This window comes from Aulonocara stuartgranti, assembly GCF_965226115.1.
Source record: "Aulonocara stuartgranti genome assembly, chromosome: 3".
Classification (NCBI taxonomy): domain Eukaryota; kingdom Metazoa; phylum Chordata; class Actinopteri; order Cichliformes; family Cichlidae; genus Aulonocara; species Aulonocara stuartgranti.
Genome location: NC_138941.1, coordinates 80,017,405 through 80,034,773, shown reverse-complemented (window position 1 = coordinate 80,034,773; position 17,369 = coordinate 80,017,405). Strand labels below are relative to the sequence as shown.

The 17,369-nt window shown below is 41.2% G+C and overlaps 2 protein-coding genes across 3 annotated transcripts; both read left to right on the top strand.

Moving 5' to 3' along the window:
• Window positions 1-3,371: 3,371 nt before the first annotated feature.
• Window positions 3,372-5,002, top strand: LOC309702842 (HLA class II histocompatibility antigen, DR alpha chain-like). Its single transcript, XM_082527463.1, has 4 exons — window positions 3,372-3,513; window positions 3,604-3,852; window positions 4,107-4,388; window positions 4,474-5,002. The coding sequence occupies exons 1-4, from the start codon at window positions 3,456-3,458 to the stop codon at window positions 4,602-4,604; spliced, it is 720 nt and encodes a 239-aa protein (XP_082383589.1). The 5' UTR covers window positions 3,372-3,455; the 3' UTR covers window positions 4,605-5,002.
• Window positions 5,003-6,422: 1,420 nt separating this feature from the next.
• Window positions 6,423-10,050, top strand: LOC309702837 (H-2 class II histocompatibility antigen, E-S beta chain-like). 2 transcript variants are annotated; one of them, XM_082527457.1, is made up of 6 exons: window positions 6,423-6,554; window positions 6,643-6,915; window positions 8,768-8,981; window positions 9,080-9,147; window positions 9,238-9,351; window positions 9,682-10,050. In XM_082527457.1, exons 1-6 carry the CDS (start codon window positions 6,500-6,502, stop codon window positions 9,705-9,707), a joined length of 750 nt encoding a protein of 249 aa, XP_082383583.1. In that variant the 5' UTR covers window positions 6,423-6,499; the 3' UTR covers window positions 9,708-10,050. The 2 variants fall into 2 exon arrangements, with proteins under 2 accessions (XP_082383583.1, XP_082383582.1); XM_082527456.1 differs by having other exon boundaries at window positions 9,226-9,351.
• The last annotated feature ends 7,319 nt before the right edge of the window (window positions 10,051-17,369 follow it).

Sequence of the window (17,369 nt, the reverse complement as noted above, 5' to 3'; positions counted from 1 at the left end):
CAGGTTAAAACACTCGGTCGTGTTTTCGTAGCGTAAACGCTGGCCCTCCTCTCAGAGCCTACCTCTATCTGCTATTCCCGAACAGAGATACGCAAGTTTCTCCGTGACTGCAGCTGCCAGTCAAAGCTGCTATGATGACGTTTCACCCCAATCTAACATCACCGCGGTAGGAATTAGAATCAAACTTATGGGAGAGGAGACCCCTCGGACATCAATCAGCGTGATGAGAACTGTTGATAACAAAAGAAAGAATCTTTGGAAAAAGTTGATCTTAGGAGAATAAATTTATTTTAGTCTGACCCCAGTCCCATCCGCTAACATGGAGGAGGCGGGGTTTATGACCTATACTGCAGCCAGACACCAGGGGGCGATAGAGACGTTTTGGCTTCATTTTGGGGACCTGACGTGGTGTCCGTCGTTTTGTACAGAACTGTTCTTGGGGCAAATAAAATGCAAGTAGGGATTAAAACCGCAGAATGAATGATTACCGGTGCTGGAAACACTAGCGCTTGATGCAGTGTTTTGATTTTGTTGCCATGGGTACCCACAAAGCAATCCATGAAAGTCACGTGGTCACAGGGGAGGGGGCGTGGTCACGAGTTTGGGTCGAGCCGCCATCTTAGTAGGCCAAACAAAGGCTACAGGAGGAAAGCACACAGAAACATCAGCTGTGGCTCATACTTGCTGTGTTGTCGTTGCAATGTTAGAGCGCGCGATCGGGAAGGAATAAGCTGGAAAATGGGCTCTTTTTTTATCGTCTCCCCTCCTGAGAGCAACGCGAAGGAGCTTCGACACACAGGACACATCACTAGAGCTCATGTATGTTACCAAACGAGGATGGCAGGCCTGGATAGCAGCGGTGAGTCGAGCTCAGCTCTCTGCCATCATGTTTGCTGGTGTGCTCCCCACATTTTCATTCCGGTAAGTTCCAAAGAAATTCACATTGCTGTTTATTTTTGTTTATATACTTTGTTGAGAATAGATTCCTTGATATAGATCAGAGTTAAAGAGAATATAGTTTGCTTGCAACATTATAATATTGCGGTTAATGAGTGTAAGAATACAAAATAGAAAAAAGGCCTGAGATGGGAACAAAGAACTGAGGTGCAGGCAGGAGGACAATCAACCCCCAGGACAGTAGCAGGAGGTACTGAGGGTGAGGAGCAGACCATTGTCAATGGACACTACCTTAAAAGGAGATGGGGTCAGGGTGTCACTGTACTAGTCCATTGTGGAGGTGTTTACTGTAGAGGGGAGGAGACCAGAGGTTATAACTGTAACTGTTAGATCAGCCTTTAGCATAGGATGCAGTAAGAATAGTGTATAATAGGGTAATAAAAGGATTGTGTAAAACATGGGAACATCTCAGCGTGATCTCTACCAGGACCAAAAGAATCACAGAGACCGGCGTTGTCTCAACAGCTTTTAGTTTTATTTTCAATGTGCTGAGGTCATAATTAGAACAAACATCCTAATGTGTGATGCAGCAGAACTGTTCTGTTTATGGAGCAGCTCGGTGACATCTCCACAGTAGCAAGTGGAGTTTGCCTTTTTTGTGGATGGTGTGTTTATGTTTTCATCTAGAGCAAATTTTGGGGCAGCTGCTGAGGAGAAGTCAGTGTTATGTGCAACCTCTGCGCAACACAGTGTGTTTGTTTTGATTCGTGGCCTTCTAACATGGCGCCGGGATCCCACAATGCACTGCGGCGTGACGTCAACTCCAAAGCCCTTTAATCCATAATGTGAATATAATATGGCCAATATTATAGTTATTGTCAGAGTATTAGGATATATTACAGCAGTGAGCCTGAACTCTGTGTCAAACACTGAGCTTCAGTAAAGATTCAAGTTGTATTTATTTATATTTCCTGTCACCTTAAATCTTCACTCAAAGACAAGTATCTGTGACAGTGTGTATACAGATGTATTATATATAAGAGACAAATATTGTTCGTTTAATTTGTTGGCATTACTAAATTTGGCTCAGTGCTTACATACATGTGTAAAAAGCAAATGTAGGAGCTGTGATAACTGTGTCTGATAGAATGAAGAGTCGACTGATATATGAAATATTCCTTTATTGGGTGAGAAAATCAGACCATGTCATAACTGCTGTAAGTCACACAGAATAGATATCAGAGCCTTAAACAGGCTGACGTCTGCTAAATGGGTCAAACTGGGCAGAAAGTCTACAAACACATAACATCCTTATAGAATATGATGTAACACTATAGATCAACTTAGCTCAGAATATATAAAGCATATAAACAGTTACAGCAATATGATGCAACAAACACAGCAGCTACTGATCCAAAATACTCAAAGCTTCATAGAACTGAAACCAACATTTATTTTAGCTCCATTCTGCTGCTGATACAGACTTTAGGTTTCTGAACATTAAACTTGTTGCTGCCTTTCATAGTGTGTAGCTTGAAGGCCCTGAGTACTTTCTCCCACACTGGAAACACTGGGATGATCACATTATTTGAACATTACCTAATAAGACTGATTCAGCACAGACAGTTATGTTAAACTTTGCTAGCAGTCCTTCACAAACAGGGAACAGTCTGTCTATTCTCTCCATCTGTCAGCTGCTGCTGGAGAACACTTCAGATTGGGACAGCCTTCGTAGCGTCGCTGTGACGTAATAGGTCCCAAAATGCGTACTCGAAGCGTGCGGACGCTAAATTGGGACACAGCCAATGATCTGAGATGGACTGACTCACCTGTCACACCTGCACAGGTGAGCTGTGTGACAGCAAAGAGCTGATTGGCTGATTATCAGCAGAGGAAACAGGAAACACTTTAAACTCCTCCTCAGCTCTAACTCAGCTGCTCCTCTGACAGCAGGTTAACTACTGAACCATCTGATCAATAATCACTCTCTGAAAGCTGATCAGGTTATTGTAGAGGTGTCAAACATAAGGCCCGGGGCCAGAATCGGCCCAGTAAAGACTCTGATGGACCTGCTGGATGCATCTACAACATATGATGGAGGCGTAAAGTCTTTGTGTTTGTAAAAGTTTCCTGCTGACAAACACGGCTGTGACTCTCACTGTCACAGTAACACACATGAACTCAGGTGTGATTTCAACTGGAAACTATTTAAATAACACATGAAGTCATATTTCACAGTGTTTGTAAACAAACTGAATCATTTTATTAAAATAAATTGTTTTATTTTGAAAATCCTCAGAGTGGAAGCTGATCGGGCTGAGCTTTATTTTGAAGAGTCTATAAATATTGATTATTGATCGTGCTGTGTGTCTCAGATCATGTTCACCTCCAGCTGCTGTCTGCCTGGACACTGATGACATCATGAACTGTGAGCTCTGTGATTGGCTGCTGTGTGTTAGAGCTCAGCTGCACTTTCAGTCACTCACAGACTCTCACACACACTCTGTGAGGTTCACACACAGACGCACACTCTGAGTTTAACTGTCAGAGATCTGCTGATGAAGATGAAGGAGCTGCTGCTCTTCCTCTCCTGTGTCCTCTGTGTCTCTGCTGACGGTGAGTTTGTCTCTGTAAACAGCAGGTTATTGATCAGGTCATTGATCAGGTTATTGATCAGGTCACTGATCAGTGTTTGATGTGTTTCAGCTCTGCACAGTGACATTGGTATCAGTGGCTGTTCAGACTCTGATGGAGAGTTCATGTATGGACTGGATGGTGAGGAGAAATGGTACGCAGACTTCAACAAACATACAGGAGTGGACGCTCCGCCAGACTTCATAGGAAGCTTTAATTACCAGGAAGGAGCTTATGAAGGAGCTGTGGCTAATCAACAGGTCTGCAGAGCTAACATGCAGAACAGTCGTAAAGGGATGAAGGACTTCCCTCTAGAACGCGGTAAATACAACATGTAACACCTGTCTCACCTCACCTGTGTTTACACTGCACGCTCTGTAGAGTAACACACTGATGACATCATCAGCATTAATGTATTCTGTCCAATCAAACACAGGGAGATTCAAATGCATTAAATATATGAGATTATTCCACGTTAACCACATTCAGACTGATCATGTGTACAGAAACTTCCACCTGACGTGTTTATATTTATGTAAAATTGATCCTCCTTTGCCTGATGTGTTTGTGCACAGATGCTCCTTCAGGTGTGATGATCTACACCAGAGATGAGGTGGAGTTTGGAGAGGAGAACTATCTCATTTGTTATGTGACTGGTTTCTATCCTGCTCCTGTCAACGTCTCCTGGACCAAGAACAAAGAGAAGGTCACAGGATCCAGCATCAATATTCCCTACATCAACAAAGATGGGACCTTCACCCAGATCTCCAGACTTCAGTTCACCCCACAGCTGGGAGACGTGTACAGCTGTACAGTGGAACATCTGGCCCTGACTGAACCAGCAACCAAATTCTATGGTGAGAAAACTTAAACAGAGAACACTGACAGAGGTACAGATGAGACAGATGTGTGTGGTTCACAGTTTCTCCTCTTTGTCTCCAGAGGTGGAGGCGTCTGCTCGCTCTGATCCAGGTGTTGGGCCCTCTGTGTTCTGTGGAGTGGGTCTGACTCTCGGTCTGGTCGGTGTGGCTGCTGGAACCTTCTTCCTCGTCAAAGGAAACGAGTGCAGCTGATTGGCTCACATAGTTCTACAATGAGCTCATAATCAGACTGTGCTATATGTGTGTGTACAGAGAGTTCACCTGTAGTGAACATCTGATTCCTCTTTTCTGTCTGCTTCCTGTTACCTGTCCATCTGACATGCTTTAATAATAGAACCCCACCTGTTCTGTCTGTCATCATAGGTGTCAATAAAGTTTGAGTCTGGAATTAAAATCAAAGCTTCTTTCAGCCGCTCTCCCACCACAGCTCCACAAAGTCAAAATATAACAATGAGACTGAAATCAGTTTTATCTGAACTCCGTGTCAGGAGATCTCAGTGTGTTCATAAACTGTTATAATGATTCTTTGTTTATCAAACTGTTTCAGATTTTCATATATCAATAAAACATCTGAGTAATAAACCCACAAATCTGTGTGAGGCTGTTCTTTAAATCAGCGGTCCCCAACCCCCGGGCCTCGGACTGGTACCGGTCCGTGAGTCGTTTAGTACCGGGCCGCGAGAGTTGAGGCTCAGGTGTGAAATGTTTGGTTTTCAGGGTTTTTATCGGTTTTCAGCGTTATTTTGTTATCGTTTACTCTGTTTTCCTGGGTCTTTTCACGTGTGTTATGAATAAATCGTCTTTTTTTCAGTACCGGTACTAGTTTTATTTTGTTGTATTTATCCGCGACACCTTAAAGGCCGGTCCATGAAAATATTGTCGGGCATAAACCGGTCCGTGGCGCAAAAAAGGTTGGAGACCGCTGATCTTAAGTCTTTTTAAATGTTCATGGATCCATTTCACTCTGTGGTTTGAGTCAGTGCAGAGCTGAGTCAGGTGTGTCTCTGTGGGTTCAGGTGTTTAGGCTCTGCTTCTTGTTAATCATCCTGTAACACCATCTGTGACATTGGTCACTGATGGTGTTACTAAATTCCAGCTTTTAAGGAAGATTTCAGGTGTGTGTGTGATATCAGACTTTTAGCTGTAACTCATCTGTATGCTGAAAGGCAGAGATTCATCGACTGATCATAATGCAAAGCAAAGATGTAAAACTAAATATCAGATAAAGATGCTGATGCAGACAGTTGAATTAAAAGTCAATGAATGTTTATATAAATGAAGCTAACATGTTTATACTCGTGCTGTAACATGTTTTAATATCTGACATTTAAATGATTGAAGCAACATTATATTTACACTAAAAATGACATTGAGATGAATTATTTTCCTCATTAACAATCTGCTCACTAATAATCAGCATCTATTAGCTGAATATGAATTTTTCAGTATGAAAAAGGTCAGATCTTTGGAGCAGCTGAATCACATTTCACTGTTACATTGAGAGTAAAGGTTCAAATTAGCTCTACATGATGACATCACACTTCACATTAATTTAAATACATGCCTGATTTCATGTTTGAGACATATTTCAATCATATCCATGAGATCTGTATAGATCATGAGATCTATAGACACAGGACGTGTTAGTATAAACAGTGTGATGCAGGACTGAAAAGTACTGAAAGAGAGTGGATTGTTTTATTGATTATTAAACAGGAGGAAATTATGAACAGATGTTTTATTATTATTACAGCAGTGCTGATGTTAGGAGCTGGTTTAGTGTTTGCAGATAATTATTGTAGATTTATCCATGAGTGCAGACTGTGACTGAAATATAAATGAACACAGAAAGTATTGAGTGCAGCAAAGAGGAAATGTGCTGATGAAGTCTCAGAGTGCTGCTCTCTGCTTTTAAAGCCTTAATAGACTCTAACACACACATTCACAGTCATGAAGAGTGTGAGCTGTGAGCTGGTGTCACAGAGTTCTTCCTGGTAACAGCTGACGCTGTGGTCATGTGACCTGTCCTCTGTTTTTAGAGCAGCTCTCAGTCAGACTGAGTCAGTTTGTCAGGAGAACTCAGGAACATGGCTTCATCCTTCCTCTGCCTCAGCCTCCTCTTCATCAGCCTCAGCACAGCAGGTATGATCAACACACTGATCACTGATCAATACACTGATGAGTGATCAGGCCACAGTCTGATGTTCTGTGTGGCTCTGTTTGTTCTCAGATGGATTCATGGAGTATAATGTATGGCGCTGTGACTTTAACTCCACTGAGCTGAAGGACATCGAGTTCACCTTCTCTTACTATTACAACAAGATCGAGTACGCCCGGTTCAGCAGCAGTGTGGGGGAGTTTGTTGGATTCACTAAGTTTGGAGTGTATAACGCAGACAGATGGAACAATCTACCAGGAGAGCTGGCTCGATGGAGAGCTCAGAAGGAGACGGTCTGCCATAACAACATTGGTGTCGACTACCAGGTTGCTCTGTCTAAATCAGGTGAGTGTGCTGGTCTGTGTGACATCATCAGGTGTTGACCTCACTCTGAATCATTTATGATGGACTCACAGCTGCAGGTCAGACTCTGGTGATCAATAACTGTAATAAATCACTGACTCTGAACACTCTAACCTCAGTCTGTGGCGCTCCCTGCTGGTGAAACAGGCAAACTGACAAACACAGAGCTCAGCTGCTGTTATTTAAAGTGTGTGTGTGTGTGTGTGTGTGTGTGTGTGTGTGTGTGTGTGTGTGTGTGTGTGTGTGTGCACATTAGAGAGGCACTTTCACTGTCCACTTTTAAAACACGTCTTAAACCTCATTTTTATTCTTTGGCTCTGAGCTTCAGCCAGGCTGCCAGATGTAGTTTTTCTTTTAATTAATTGACTTTATTATTATTTTTATTTGTATCTTTTGTATTTTTATTATTTAGTTCTGATGTACAATAATTTTTGTCAGCTGTGGTTGTTTTAAAGCGACAGGGAGCTCTGTGTGTCACACACAACCTGTGACCTGTGTAACATGAGGTTAGTAATTCATGTGTGACAGAATATAGTTTTCTGTCTATTAAATTATCTAACAGACAGATTATAAAGTGTTTCTTCATGTTATGGATGAAATCAGCTCCTAGCAGCAGCTCAGAGAAACATGAGGAGAACCAGCTCAGACCTCCTGTGGAGAGCAGCAGCTGTCTGGTTCTACATGTTCCACTTATTGCTTTAGAGTCTTAGATGGTTATATTTATAATTGCACCTAAACGCACCATGAGTGTTGACCCATGTGTAGATGAGCAGGCTGTTTAAAGCAGTAACTTCCTTTCTGTGAGATGGTGTTACCTTAGAGAAGGAAGCATGTGTGAGAGGTTTCCAGCAGCTCTTATGTGACCCATCTGTGTGTGACTGGTTAGAAATATGATCTAATAAACAGTCACAGTGACCCCTTCAGGCTCTGGATGGTACAGTCTGATCAGAGTTCCCCTCCATCAGGGCCTTGCTCACCACCACCATTATTGTTCAGATTTTCATCACCAACTTTCCCCAGTGTAATAAAATAGCACCCAGTGTAAAACATTCTTTAATCAGCTGCTCGCAGTGTTTCTGAGTTTGATTTTGTTGATAGTTGTAAAAATCAAACAACAAAAAAACACTGTAAAATGAAAAAAGTGTATCTATCAATATTAAATCATTTGCACTTAATAATTTCTGCTCATCAATCAAACAGCTGGATGAGCAGAAATCCAGACTGGGACCAGCTATGGATTCAGTCCTTGATGTTGATATTAAACTGAGTAAAGCAGGCTGGGATCATTTATGTGTGGATGATCTATAGCGTTAGTGTATCATCTAGTTCAATTCAATTCAATTCAGTTTTGTTTATATGTTATTATATGCTGTGGAAGAGAGACAGAGGTTAATAACAGATGTGATTCAATGCAAAGAGGTCTGTTAACACATAGTGAGTGAGAAAGGTGACTGGAAAGGAAAAACTCAATGCATCATAGTCTGCACATGTCAGATTTTAGTTGTAAACCAGCACAGCAGCTGATCTGCAGGAGGATCAGTTCACTGATGGTTCACACTGATGTCACTCTGAGTCAGCACTTCACTGGATGTTAATAAAAACTGATCCAGGTTCAAGTCTGGTAGATTTCCAGCACATACAGCTCTGCATGTCTTACTTTATAATAATAATGTTTACAGCCTGATGATGTTTCTCCTCACAGCTGATTCATGATCTGATGTCAGACTGGTTATATGTGACTCTACTGTTGACAGTATCTTTATTAATGCACATGTATACAATCATCCCTGATGATATGACGTTAACAATAACAGAAACTCATATTGTCTTCCAGTTAAGCCGTATGTCAGACTTCACTCCATGACGCCTCTCTCCAGTCAGCATCCTGCCATGTTGGTCTGCAGAGTCTATGACTTCTACCCCAAATACATCAAAGTGAGCTGGCTGAGAGATGGACAGGAAGTCACCTCTGATGTCACTTCCACTGAGGAGATGGCAGATGGTGATTGGTACTACCAGACCCACTCACACCTGGAGTACACACCCAGGTGAGCATCATAATCAGTAGAGACGAGACTTTTAATATAAAGTCTAGACTACAATTTAAAAGTTTAAGATCTGAGAGTCACTGATGTTTGTGTTGAAGGTCTGGGGAGAAGATCTCCTGTAAGGTGGAGCACGCCAGCCTGGAGAAACCTCTGATCACTGACTGGGGTAAATACCTGTCTGTATCTACACACCTGTACACACCTGTACATACCTACCTGTCTGACTCTCACCTGTGTGACTCAGATCCCTCCTCAGACTCGTCCCTGCCTGAGTCAGAGAGGAACAAGCTCGCCATCGGAGCCTCAGGACTGATCCTGGGTCTGATCTTATCTCTGGCTGGATTCATCTACTACAGGAGGAAGGCCCGAGGTCAGGACTCTCACTCACAGACCAGTTCATAACCCACAGAAATCAGTTCAGACCAGTCCAAAAGTAAAACCACATTACATTAGCCTAAAACTGGTTTGGATCTGGTTTACGTCAGTGTATTTTTTTTATATATTGAAGTTTTAACATTTAACCCAATTTTAGACCATTGCTGTTTGTTTTCGAACAACTGTTAGATAGATTAATGTTTCAAACACAGGTTTTTAAAACATGAAACATGAAGCTTTACTGAATCATTGGCATTGATCAGTTTAAATTCAGTGTCCATGATGTGTTTGTTGGTGACTGTGTCCTCGTCTCTTCTTCTTTCAGGTCGTATCCTGGTTCCCACTAATTGAGTCTGTTCCCGGTTCTGGTTCTGTCTGATGTTATAAAAGCAGCTGCTTCATGTGTTCAGCAGACTGATGATGATGATGATGATGATGAGTCTAGACTCTGAACCTGATCCAGGACCCTCTCACAGCTGTTGGTGGGTGTTTTGGTTTTACTGGGATGGTCTTGGATCAGGTCTAATGTAGACTCTGCTGTGCTTCACTGTGCATCTCTGCTGTTTAATCCATGTAATGTAATCCCTGTAATCCACGTCTCTGAATGATTTGGGTGTTTCTGCTCATCTGATTACCATAGATCACACATTTTTACTGGAGGTCATTGTTCCAAAATAAATGACTCAAACTCTCAGCTGTCTGTTTGTTTACCTGCATCATGTTAATGGCATACTGAAGATTTTAATGATGTAACAAAATCCCGGTGTGTTGGCCAGAACACCACTTAAGGCCACATTGTCCCAGAGTATAGAGGAAATAGCTTGAGGTTCAGTTTGAGGCACTTTTATTGTCACAACTCAATTCCTGGGGCTGTAAACACATTTGCGTGGACATGTGTGTGGTTTTCTACAAAGGAAATAAACAATACAAATAGATGATAAATAAAGAGAATAGACAAGTGCAATATTCAGATATAGACATATATAGATCAGAACAATTTAGTACACTTCAAACTGCTCACACTATGCAACTAAACAGCATTAGTGCGAGGTTAAGTTACCGTCGGTACATAGGAACTACTTCACAATAATAAATACAAAATAAAAGCTTCCCCAATATAATCTGCTGTCATGCTCTTATTGCATTTCGTTGCCCTGTACCTGTGCATGTGCAATGACAATAAAGTTGAATTCTATTCTATTCTATTCTATTATTGCGAAGGGCAATCAGGAACGCGATACTTCCGGACGAACTACGATCGGTATTTTATTAATCCTCATAACTAATTGTCTGCTGCAAACTCCGTATTTTAAAGTAAACAATCACCAGCATCACATACAACATACAGGGAAGGTCTGATAACACAGGAATGACGTTATGGACATGTGAGAGACCGTACATCAGGGGTTTGTTTATTTGTTTGTTTGTTTATTTATAAGGAACCCCATTAGCTTCCACAACAGTGGTTGCTAGTCTTCCTGGGGCCCAAACCATCAAATACCACCAAATAAAATGTTACACAATGAGTTGGATGCAAATTGTCCACATAATTTGTCTCTTAGATCCACAATAAGGTTTTACAATTCTGAAAATGTAAACATGTGAATATTAAAAATTATATAAAAAAGCAAAAAAACCAAAACAAAACATTCAAACAAAATACACAATTTCCATTACAAGTGACATTACCCTCTACAATTTTTACAAATACATTAAAAACTGCCTAAATAGGCTTTTAGGTGATTTTTAAAATTATGAATAGAAGCCAATTCTCTAATTGCATAAGGCGACTTATTCCACTGAAAAGATGCTCTGAATATAACAGAGTTTTTCAAAAAGTTACTTTTAACTCGAGGAGTTACTAAATTGTGTTTAGTTGAGAATCGTGTAGCATGATTATGTATTTCATCTGGATGCTGCAACTGAGCATAAAAAAAGTGTGGTGTGTTTACCAGTATTGCTTTCTTTAGAAATACAAGTAAGCCATAGTATCATTTAGCTTGTACAGAAAGCCAAGAAAGTTTATCATGCATTTTATCAATACTTGTATAATATGAACACCTTAACACTAATCTGGCCGCCCTATTTTGGACTAACTGAAGTCTGTTCAGATCTGTCTTATTAGCTGCTGACCAGATGACTGAGCAGTACTCTAGATGAGATAATACTAGTGCATTAATGACATCTTTCATAATTGAAGAAGTGATGTAAAAAGAGCATTTCCTAGCTATAGCTATGCCCTGTCCCATTTTCTTAATAACAGAGTTGATGTGCTGAGACCATGAAAGGTGGTGGTTTATGGTAACACCAAGTAATTTAGTCTGGGTGACCTGTTCTAATACCGATCCAGATATGGAAAGATTTAGTTGTGGGCTGTTGACTAAGCGGCCTCTACTTCCTATTGTTGAAATTCGTTCGATTTGGGTAAGAGAAGAAAGCAGGCCGAGTCCAGGTAGGTGTCAAAAATAGTGATTTTTATTACACACTTTGCGCAGAAGTGTGGGAAGAAAACTTGCAACACATTCTCCGCCGGGCGGACGCTCTCCATCCTTATATTACCCATGATGACGTCACACAGTTAGACCTTACTGGAAATGATAACAGTTTCCCCACACTCCAAAAGTTCTCCTTATATAGACATCAGATGATACTTTAGAGAAAAACAAGTGTGATATGGTTGTGCATTTTGTGAGACTGTGTGTCCAACAGAGAGGATGTCCTGAGACGAACTCCCTGTGTTAATAAGTGTGTATGTGAACGTGCGTGTTTTACATAACTCTCTATGTGCGTGTTTGGTGTAGGCCTGCAAGTGAACTAGAACAAGGTCCTGCTGGACCCTCCAGTTATGGACGGTGAATACAATGCTGTGGATACCATTTGAGACTGATTAAAATGATGATAATATGCATACATTACTCTTTTCTCAGATTACCATAGATGTAATTCAGAGATTATACTGTCATCAGATTCGACAATGATGAATGATTGATCAATGATAGTTCTGATTATAAAATGTCACCATAAGAATACAAAATAAAATATCTCTTGTCCACACTATTAACATGGATTTGGATTTAGACACGTTTAAAATCATGTTGTTTTTACTTATCCAGTCAAACACGTTCAGCAAATCTAGTTGTAACACGCTTGTCAATTCAGAGTGGCTACTGGCTGAATAAAACATGGTGGAATCGTCAGCGTACATTACAAGATGAGATTTATCCAGGACGTAAGGCAAATCATTTGTAAAGACTGAGTAGAGAAGTGGACCGAGGCAGCTGCCTTGGGGTAGACCACAGTTCATTTCACAGCCCTCCGAGAAATAACCGTTATAATAAACCTTTTGCCTTCTTCCAGACAGATAACTTTCCATCCAGCACAGAGCAGCTGGTGAAAATCCATAATATTTTAGTTTATCTATCAAAAGATCATGATTTATCAAATCAAATGCAGCACTAAAATCCAAAAAACTCATTTTAGTTCAGGGGCCACATGGAGAAAAGTCTATTCTCAAGTGGGCCGGACTGGTAAAATCATTGTATATATAAGTTAAAAACAACAACTTCAGATTGTTTTCTTTGTTTTAATACGATCAACATAAAAATAAATCTAGAGCCTGTGGACAGTATGTTCAAAGTAGTACAGGCACAACATAGCTATTAATCATAAAACATCTCAAGTTATTGGAAAATTCTGAGGACAAAGAACACACAAACACACAGTGCCTTTCAGTGCTGTTGCATAGTTTGACTCCTGATACCTGACATCTGTAGCTTTCACCAGCTCATCAATATCAGGCTTCACATCCTGAGCGGCAGCTAACTTCAGGATGTGATTCGAGTGCCTGTGCGTGAGCCTTGAGCGCAGTTTTGTTTTATTTATGCTCATTACAGAGAAAACTTGCTCACAAAGATACGTGGTTGCGAACATGCACAACAGTTTTGCAGCGAGGGCGTCAAGTTGGGGTAACCTGGCAGGAGATTCTGAATGTGTTCAAGCCAGCTGCGACAAATTTGCCCTTCAAATCCGAGTCACACTGCAAGTCTATTATTTCAAGTTGGATGCTGACGGGCAGATCAAAGGGATTCACGGTGAACGGCGAGCACAAAACTTTGAAGTCTTTCTCCAGTTCACCAAAAATCTGAAATCGTTGCTCAAACTCTAGTAATAGTCCTGTTATTTTATCTTTGAACCGCTTCATATCTGCCACACTTTGGATCGTGCACACATTTTTCAGACAGGGGAAGTGAGCTGCATCACCACCAGCGAGCTGCGTCTCCCACAATGACAGCTTCAACTTGAAAGAACGTATGCTGTCATAATACTGCGTGACAACTTTGTTGCGTCCTTGCAGCTGTTTGTTCAAGTTATTCAGGTGCTCTGTAACATCCACCATAAATGCAAGGTGCTGCATCCATTCTGCAGAATGAAATTCTAACACTGGTTTGCCCTTTTCTTCCATAAACTGTTCAATTTCTTCTCGTAAATCAAAGAAACGCCTCAGCACAGCACCTCGGCTCAGCCATCTTACCGCAGTGTGGTACGGCAGGCCATAGATGTGGTCTTTCTCTCTGAGAAGACTGTCAAACTGACGCTGATTGAGGCTTCTGGATGAAATTAACAGTTTGGATGACCACCTTCATGACGTTATCCATTTTCAGTGACTTGCAACACAAAGCCTCCTGGTGCAAAATACAGTGAAAAGTCCAAAAACCACGTCCTCCATTTGCAGATTGCACTTTATCTCTGAACCTTTTTACAACGCCTGCTTTCTTCCCGATCATTGAGGGCGCACCATCTGTAGCCAGGCTGACAGCGCGGGACCGGTCCACTCCGACCCTGTCCAACGCGCCGACGAGTGCGGTGAAAATATCAGCTGCGGTCGCTGTATCTGTCATCGGTACCAACTCCACAAACTCCTCGGTGACGGTCAATGTGTCATCAACTCCGCCGATGAAAATTGCCGGTTGCGCAACATCTGTAATGTCCGTGCCTTCATCAGTTGCAACTGAAAACACAATAAATGACTATTTTTTGCTTCAACTGTCTGTCCAAATCCGCTGAAAGATCAGGAATCCTGTCGGCAACCGTGTTTCTTGTCAGGCTGATATTTGCAAAGGCCTGGCGCTTTTCAGGGCACACAATCTCCGATGCCTTCATCATACATGTTTTTACAAATTCACCCTCACTAAATGGTTTTGAAGCTAGTGCAATTTCGTTAGCAATGAGGTAGCTGAAAAATTGCTGCTCATTTTTATACTTTATAAATTCATCTCACGGGCCGAATTAATCCCGTTTGCGGGCCTGATCCGGCCCGCGGGCCGTACGTTTGACACCCCTGCCTTAAACAAAAGCGCTGCTTTGCACCCTAGTTGCAATTATGCAACACACGTACTCCTTTATGCAACACACATGGTCCTGCATGCTACACTCTATTTCATACATAAGACACTTCGTTCACAAAATGAAATTTCAGGGTGCCATTTGGAAAACACATGTATCCAAAATACAAAACACATCGGGTAATTGCAACCACTCAAATACACACCTGAAGGCACCTACTTGCAAAACTGAACACCAATTAGCCAACTACAAAAAGCCCTCAGTTTAGCCAATTCAAGAACTTTGCAAGCATGGATGGAGGGAGAGCAAGAGAAGGAGGAGGAGGAGCACTGAAAAAAATGTTTTGTTCAATTTACTCAATTTTTTTATGACAAGTGGTTGCACGAAATAAATTTGTTTGAATCCAGAAATATTTTTTAAGTACACTGAATTTAATTTAAGCGAGTAAAACCAACATATATTTTTAAGCTACTTTAACTTAACCTTCCTCTCGTGTTAGCTTTCTGTTATCATCTCTTATGTTAGCGGGTCGGTTTTGACCCGTGAATTAAATCAGCTATAAAATATACTAAAAACAATAAGTTATCATCCAATTTGTTTCTCATCTCTTGGTTACCTTGTTAGGCTTCCTTATCCATGAAAATGTTGGTTTTAATACTTTTGGTGTGCGCCTCTGGGTCTTTTTTTGTCACTATACCCCTCGATTTCAATTAAAAAAAACTGTAAAATTAACCTCAAGAGAATCATATTAATAAATAAAAGGTTTCTGTGTTACCTGAGTATTACTGAGGGGTATAGGACACATCTCTTAAATAAATCTGTTTTATTGATTTTTTTCATTTTAAGATTAATAACTAAAATGACATCTATGGTGTTACGGGTCAATTCCGACCCATAGACATTTACATCAAGAAAAGACAAAAAAAGTTTGTTTTTTTCAGCAGTAGACCTTTAATATAAACTGAAAAAAAGAAAAAGTCCACTCCTCCTTTGTTTTGGTTATAGCCGTGGGTAATTGTGGGCTTTTTATCACTTCCCAATGATACAGCTTCACCTCAGTTTCCTTTGTGAAGTTCTTGTCCGAGGTCATATCTGGTAAAAAATAAAATAAAATATCACAGCTGATATTGTGATCCTGCAGTCCAGTGGTCATATGGAGGACCACACATTTTCATTGTTTCTTCTCAGGGGTGCCACTCGCAGCTTTGACTGTGAAAATCTGTACATTCCAGGCATAGTTGGTTTTTGCATCACAGGCTTCCCAGATTTTTCTGCCGTTTTTCCCTTGCTTACTGGGTATATATTGCCGGAAGGGGCATTTTCCTCAAAAAGTGGACAAGACGTTCATCCACTGACACTGGCCCTGGGATGAACATCAGTGGAAGAAGCTGCACCCATCTCTCCCAGACATCCCTGATGGGAGCAAGCTTGTCAGACCTCGGTCTGGTCTCTCTGTTGTCAAATCTGAGGACTCTTGAATCAAAATGATATCAAATGTGTGAAGTGACATCGTTGCCCAGAAAATGTTTCTGCCTGTCGATGCATCCCATAGACAATCAGTGGCCTCATTGCAGCATCTGTACACTCCAGCAAGAACAATGAAAGCATCCAGGTATTCCTCATCATGTCGCCATTGACTTTTTTTCCTTCAAGGTTTATCATAGTAATGATGATTCTTTCTAGTGACAATGGCATAAATATCTCAAAACATCTCTTGATGTCACTGACTTTGGTCAGAGCAAACCTTGTGATTCCAGGGGTCATTTTGATGACATTTGCAGCAGCTGCCCTGCCATGTACATCATGAGGTACTGAGCTCCAAAAGATCTTACCATTTTTGGACTTGAATCTTTCAGCAGGGGTAGCTTCAGCACCAGCGACCTCCACCTCTGATCAGATGTGTCTGTGTCTTCTGGATGATAGTCCACATTGTCTTCCTCCTCAGAAACCTGCCCATCTGAATCGCTATGCTGCTCTGTGTCCTCTCCTTCATTTTCACCAAAATATGATCCTGAACTTAGCTCACTGTGAATCTTCTTCTCAGTTTTTGTATGCTGCAAATTGTAAATGTGCACTCTGGAAGTCAAATGGCCACTCAAATAGTGAATTCACCTCACATGCCCGTGTTTATTTTGTTTTGTTTTTGTGCAGGTATACTGCAAAAAACATGCAAAATAAGAATCCCCTAAAGCTCATATGATTAGGAGAGGCGCTTGCTGTAAGTGTTTTAGCTGACAGTGCACTTATGATTTCAGTTTTGGCTTTAATTATTGCTTCATACTCATAATATTATACCTGGGTCGAAACCGACCCTAACAACACAAAGGTCATAATTTCAACTAGGGCATTTTATAATTTAGTGAAAATATTTTTTTTCGTTTTATTTTGTAGAAATAGAGGTTCCTGACAAAGTCAAAAAGCCTTGAAACAATAAACAAATGTATGTGATTTTTTTATGCATTTGAAATTTAAAATGGGTCGGTGCCAACCCTAACACGAGAGGAGGGCTAGAGTTGATCAGAGGCTGGAGGTTGAAGTGCGAGCTTACCCTACGGGGGCTCAATCAGCACTCCCCCCTCACCACTGAAACAACCAAGTGTGAGATTTCTCTAATGTGCTGTCTTGGGGGTGTCGGGGTTTCCTGGGACCTCAACCTTTTTGCAGTGGCTC

Excerpts from the sequence above, each read along its gene's own strand:
- LOC309702842 (XM_082527463.1), top strand. The coding sequence starts at position 3,456 with ATGAAGATGAAGGAGCTGCTGCTCTTCCTCTCCTGTGTCCTCTGTGTC. Across the intron at positions 3,514-3,603 it reads CCTCTGTGTCTCTGCTGACG|CTCTGCACAGTGACATTGGT; the intron begins GTGAGTTTGTCT and ends GATGTGTTTCAG. Across the intron at positions 3,853-4,106 it reads GGACTTCCCTCTAGAACGCG|ATGCTCCTTCAGGTGTGATG; the intron begins GTAAATACAACA and ends GTTTGTGCACAG.
- LOC309702837 (XM_082527456.1), top strand. The coding sequence starts at position 6,500 with ATGGCTTCATCCTTCCTCTGCCTCAGCCTCCTCTTCATCAGCCTCAGC. Across the intron at positions 6,555-6,642 it reads CATCAGCCTCAGCACAGCAG|ATGGATTCATGGAGTATAAT; the intron begins GTATGATCAACA and ends GTTTGTTCTCAG. Across the intron at positions 9,352-9,681 it reads CTACAGGAGGAAGGCCCGAG|GTCGTATCCTGGTTCCCACT; the intron begins GTCAGGACTCTC and ends TTCTTCTTTCAG.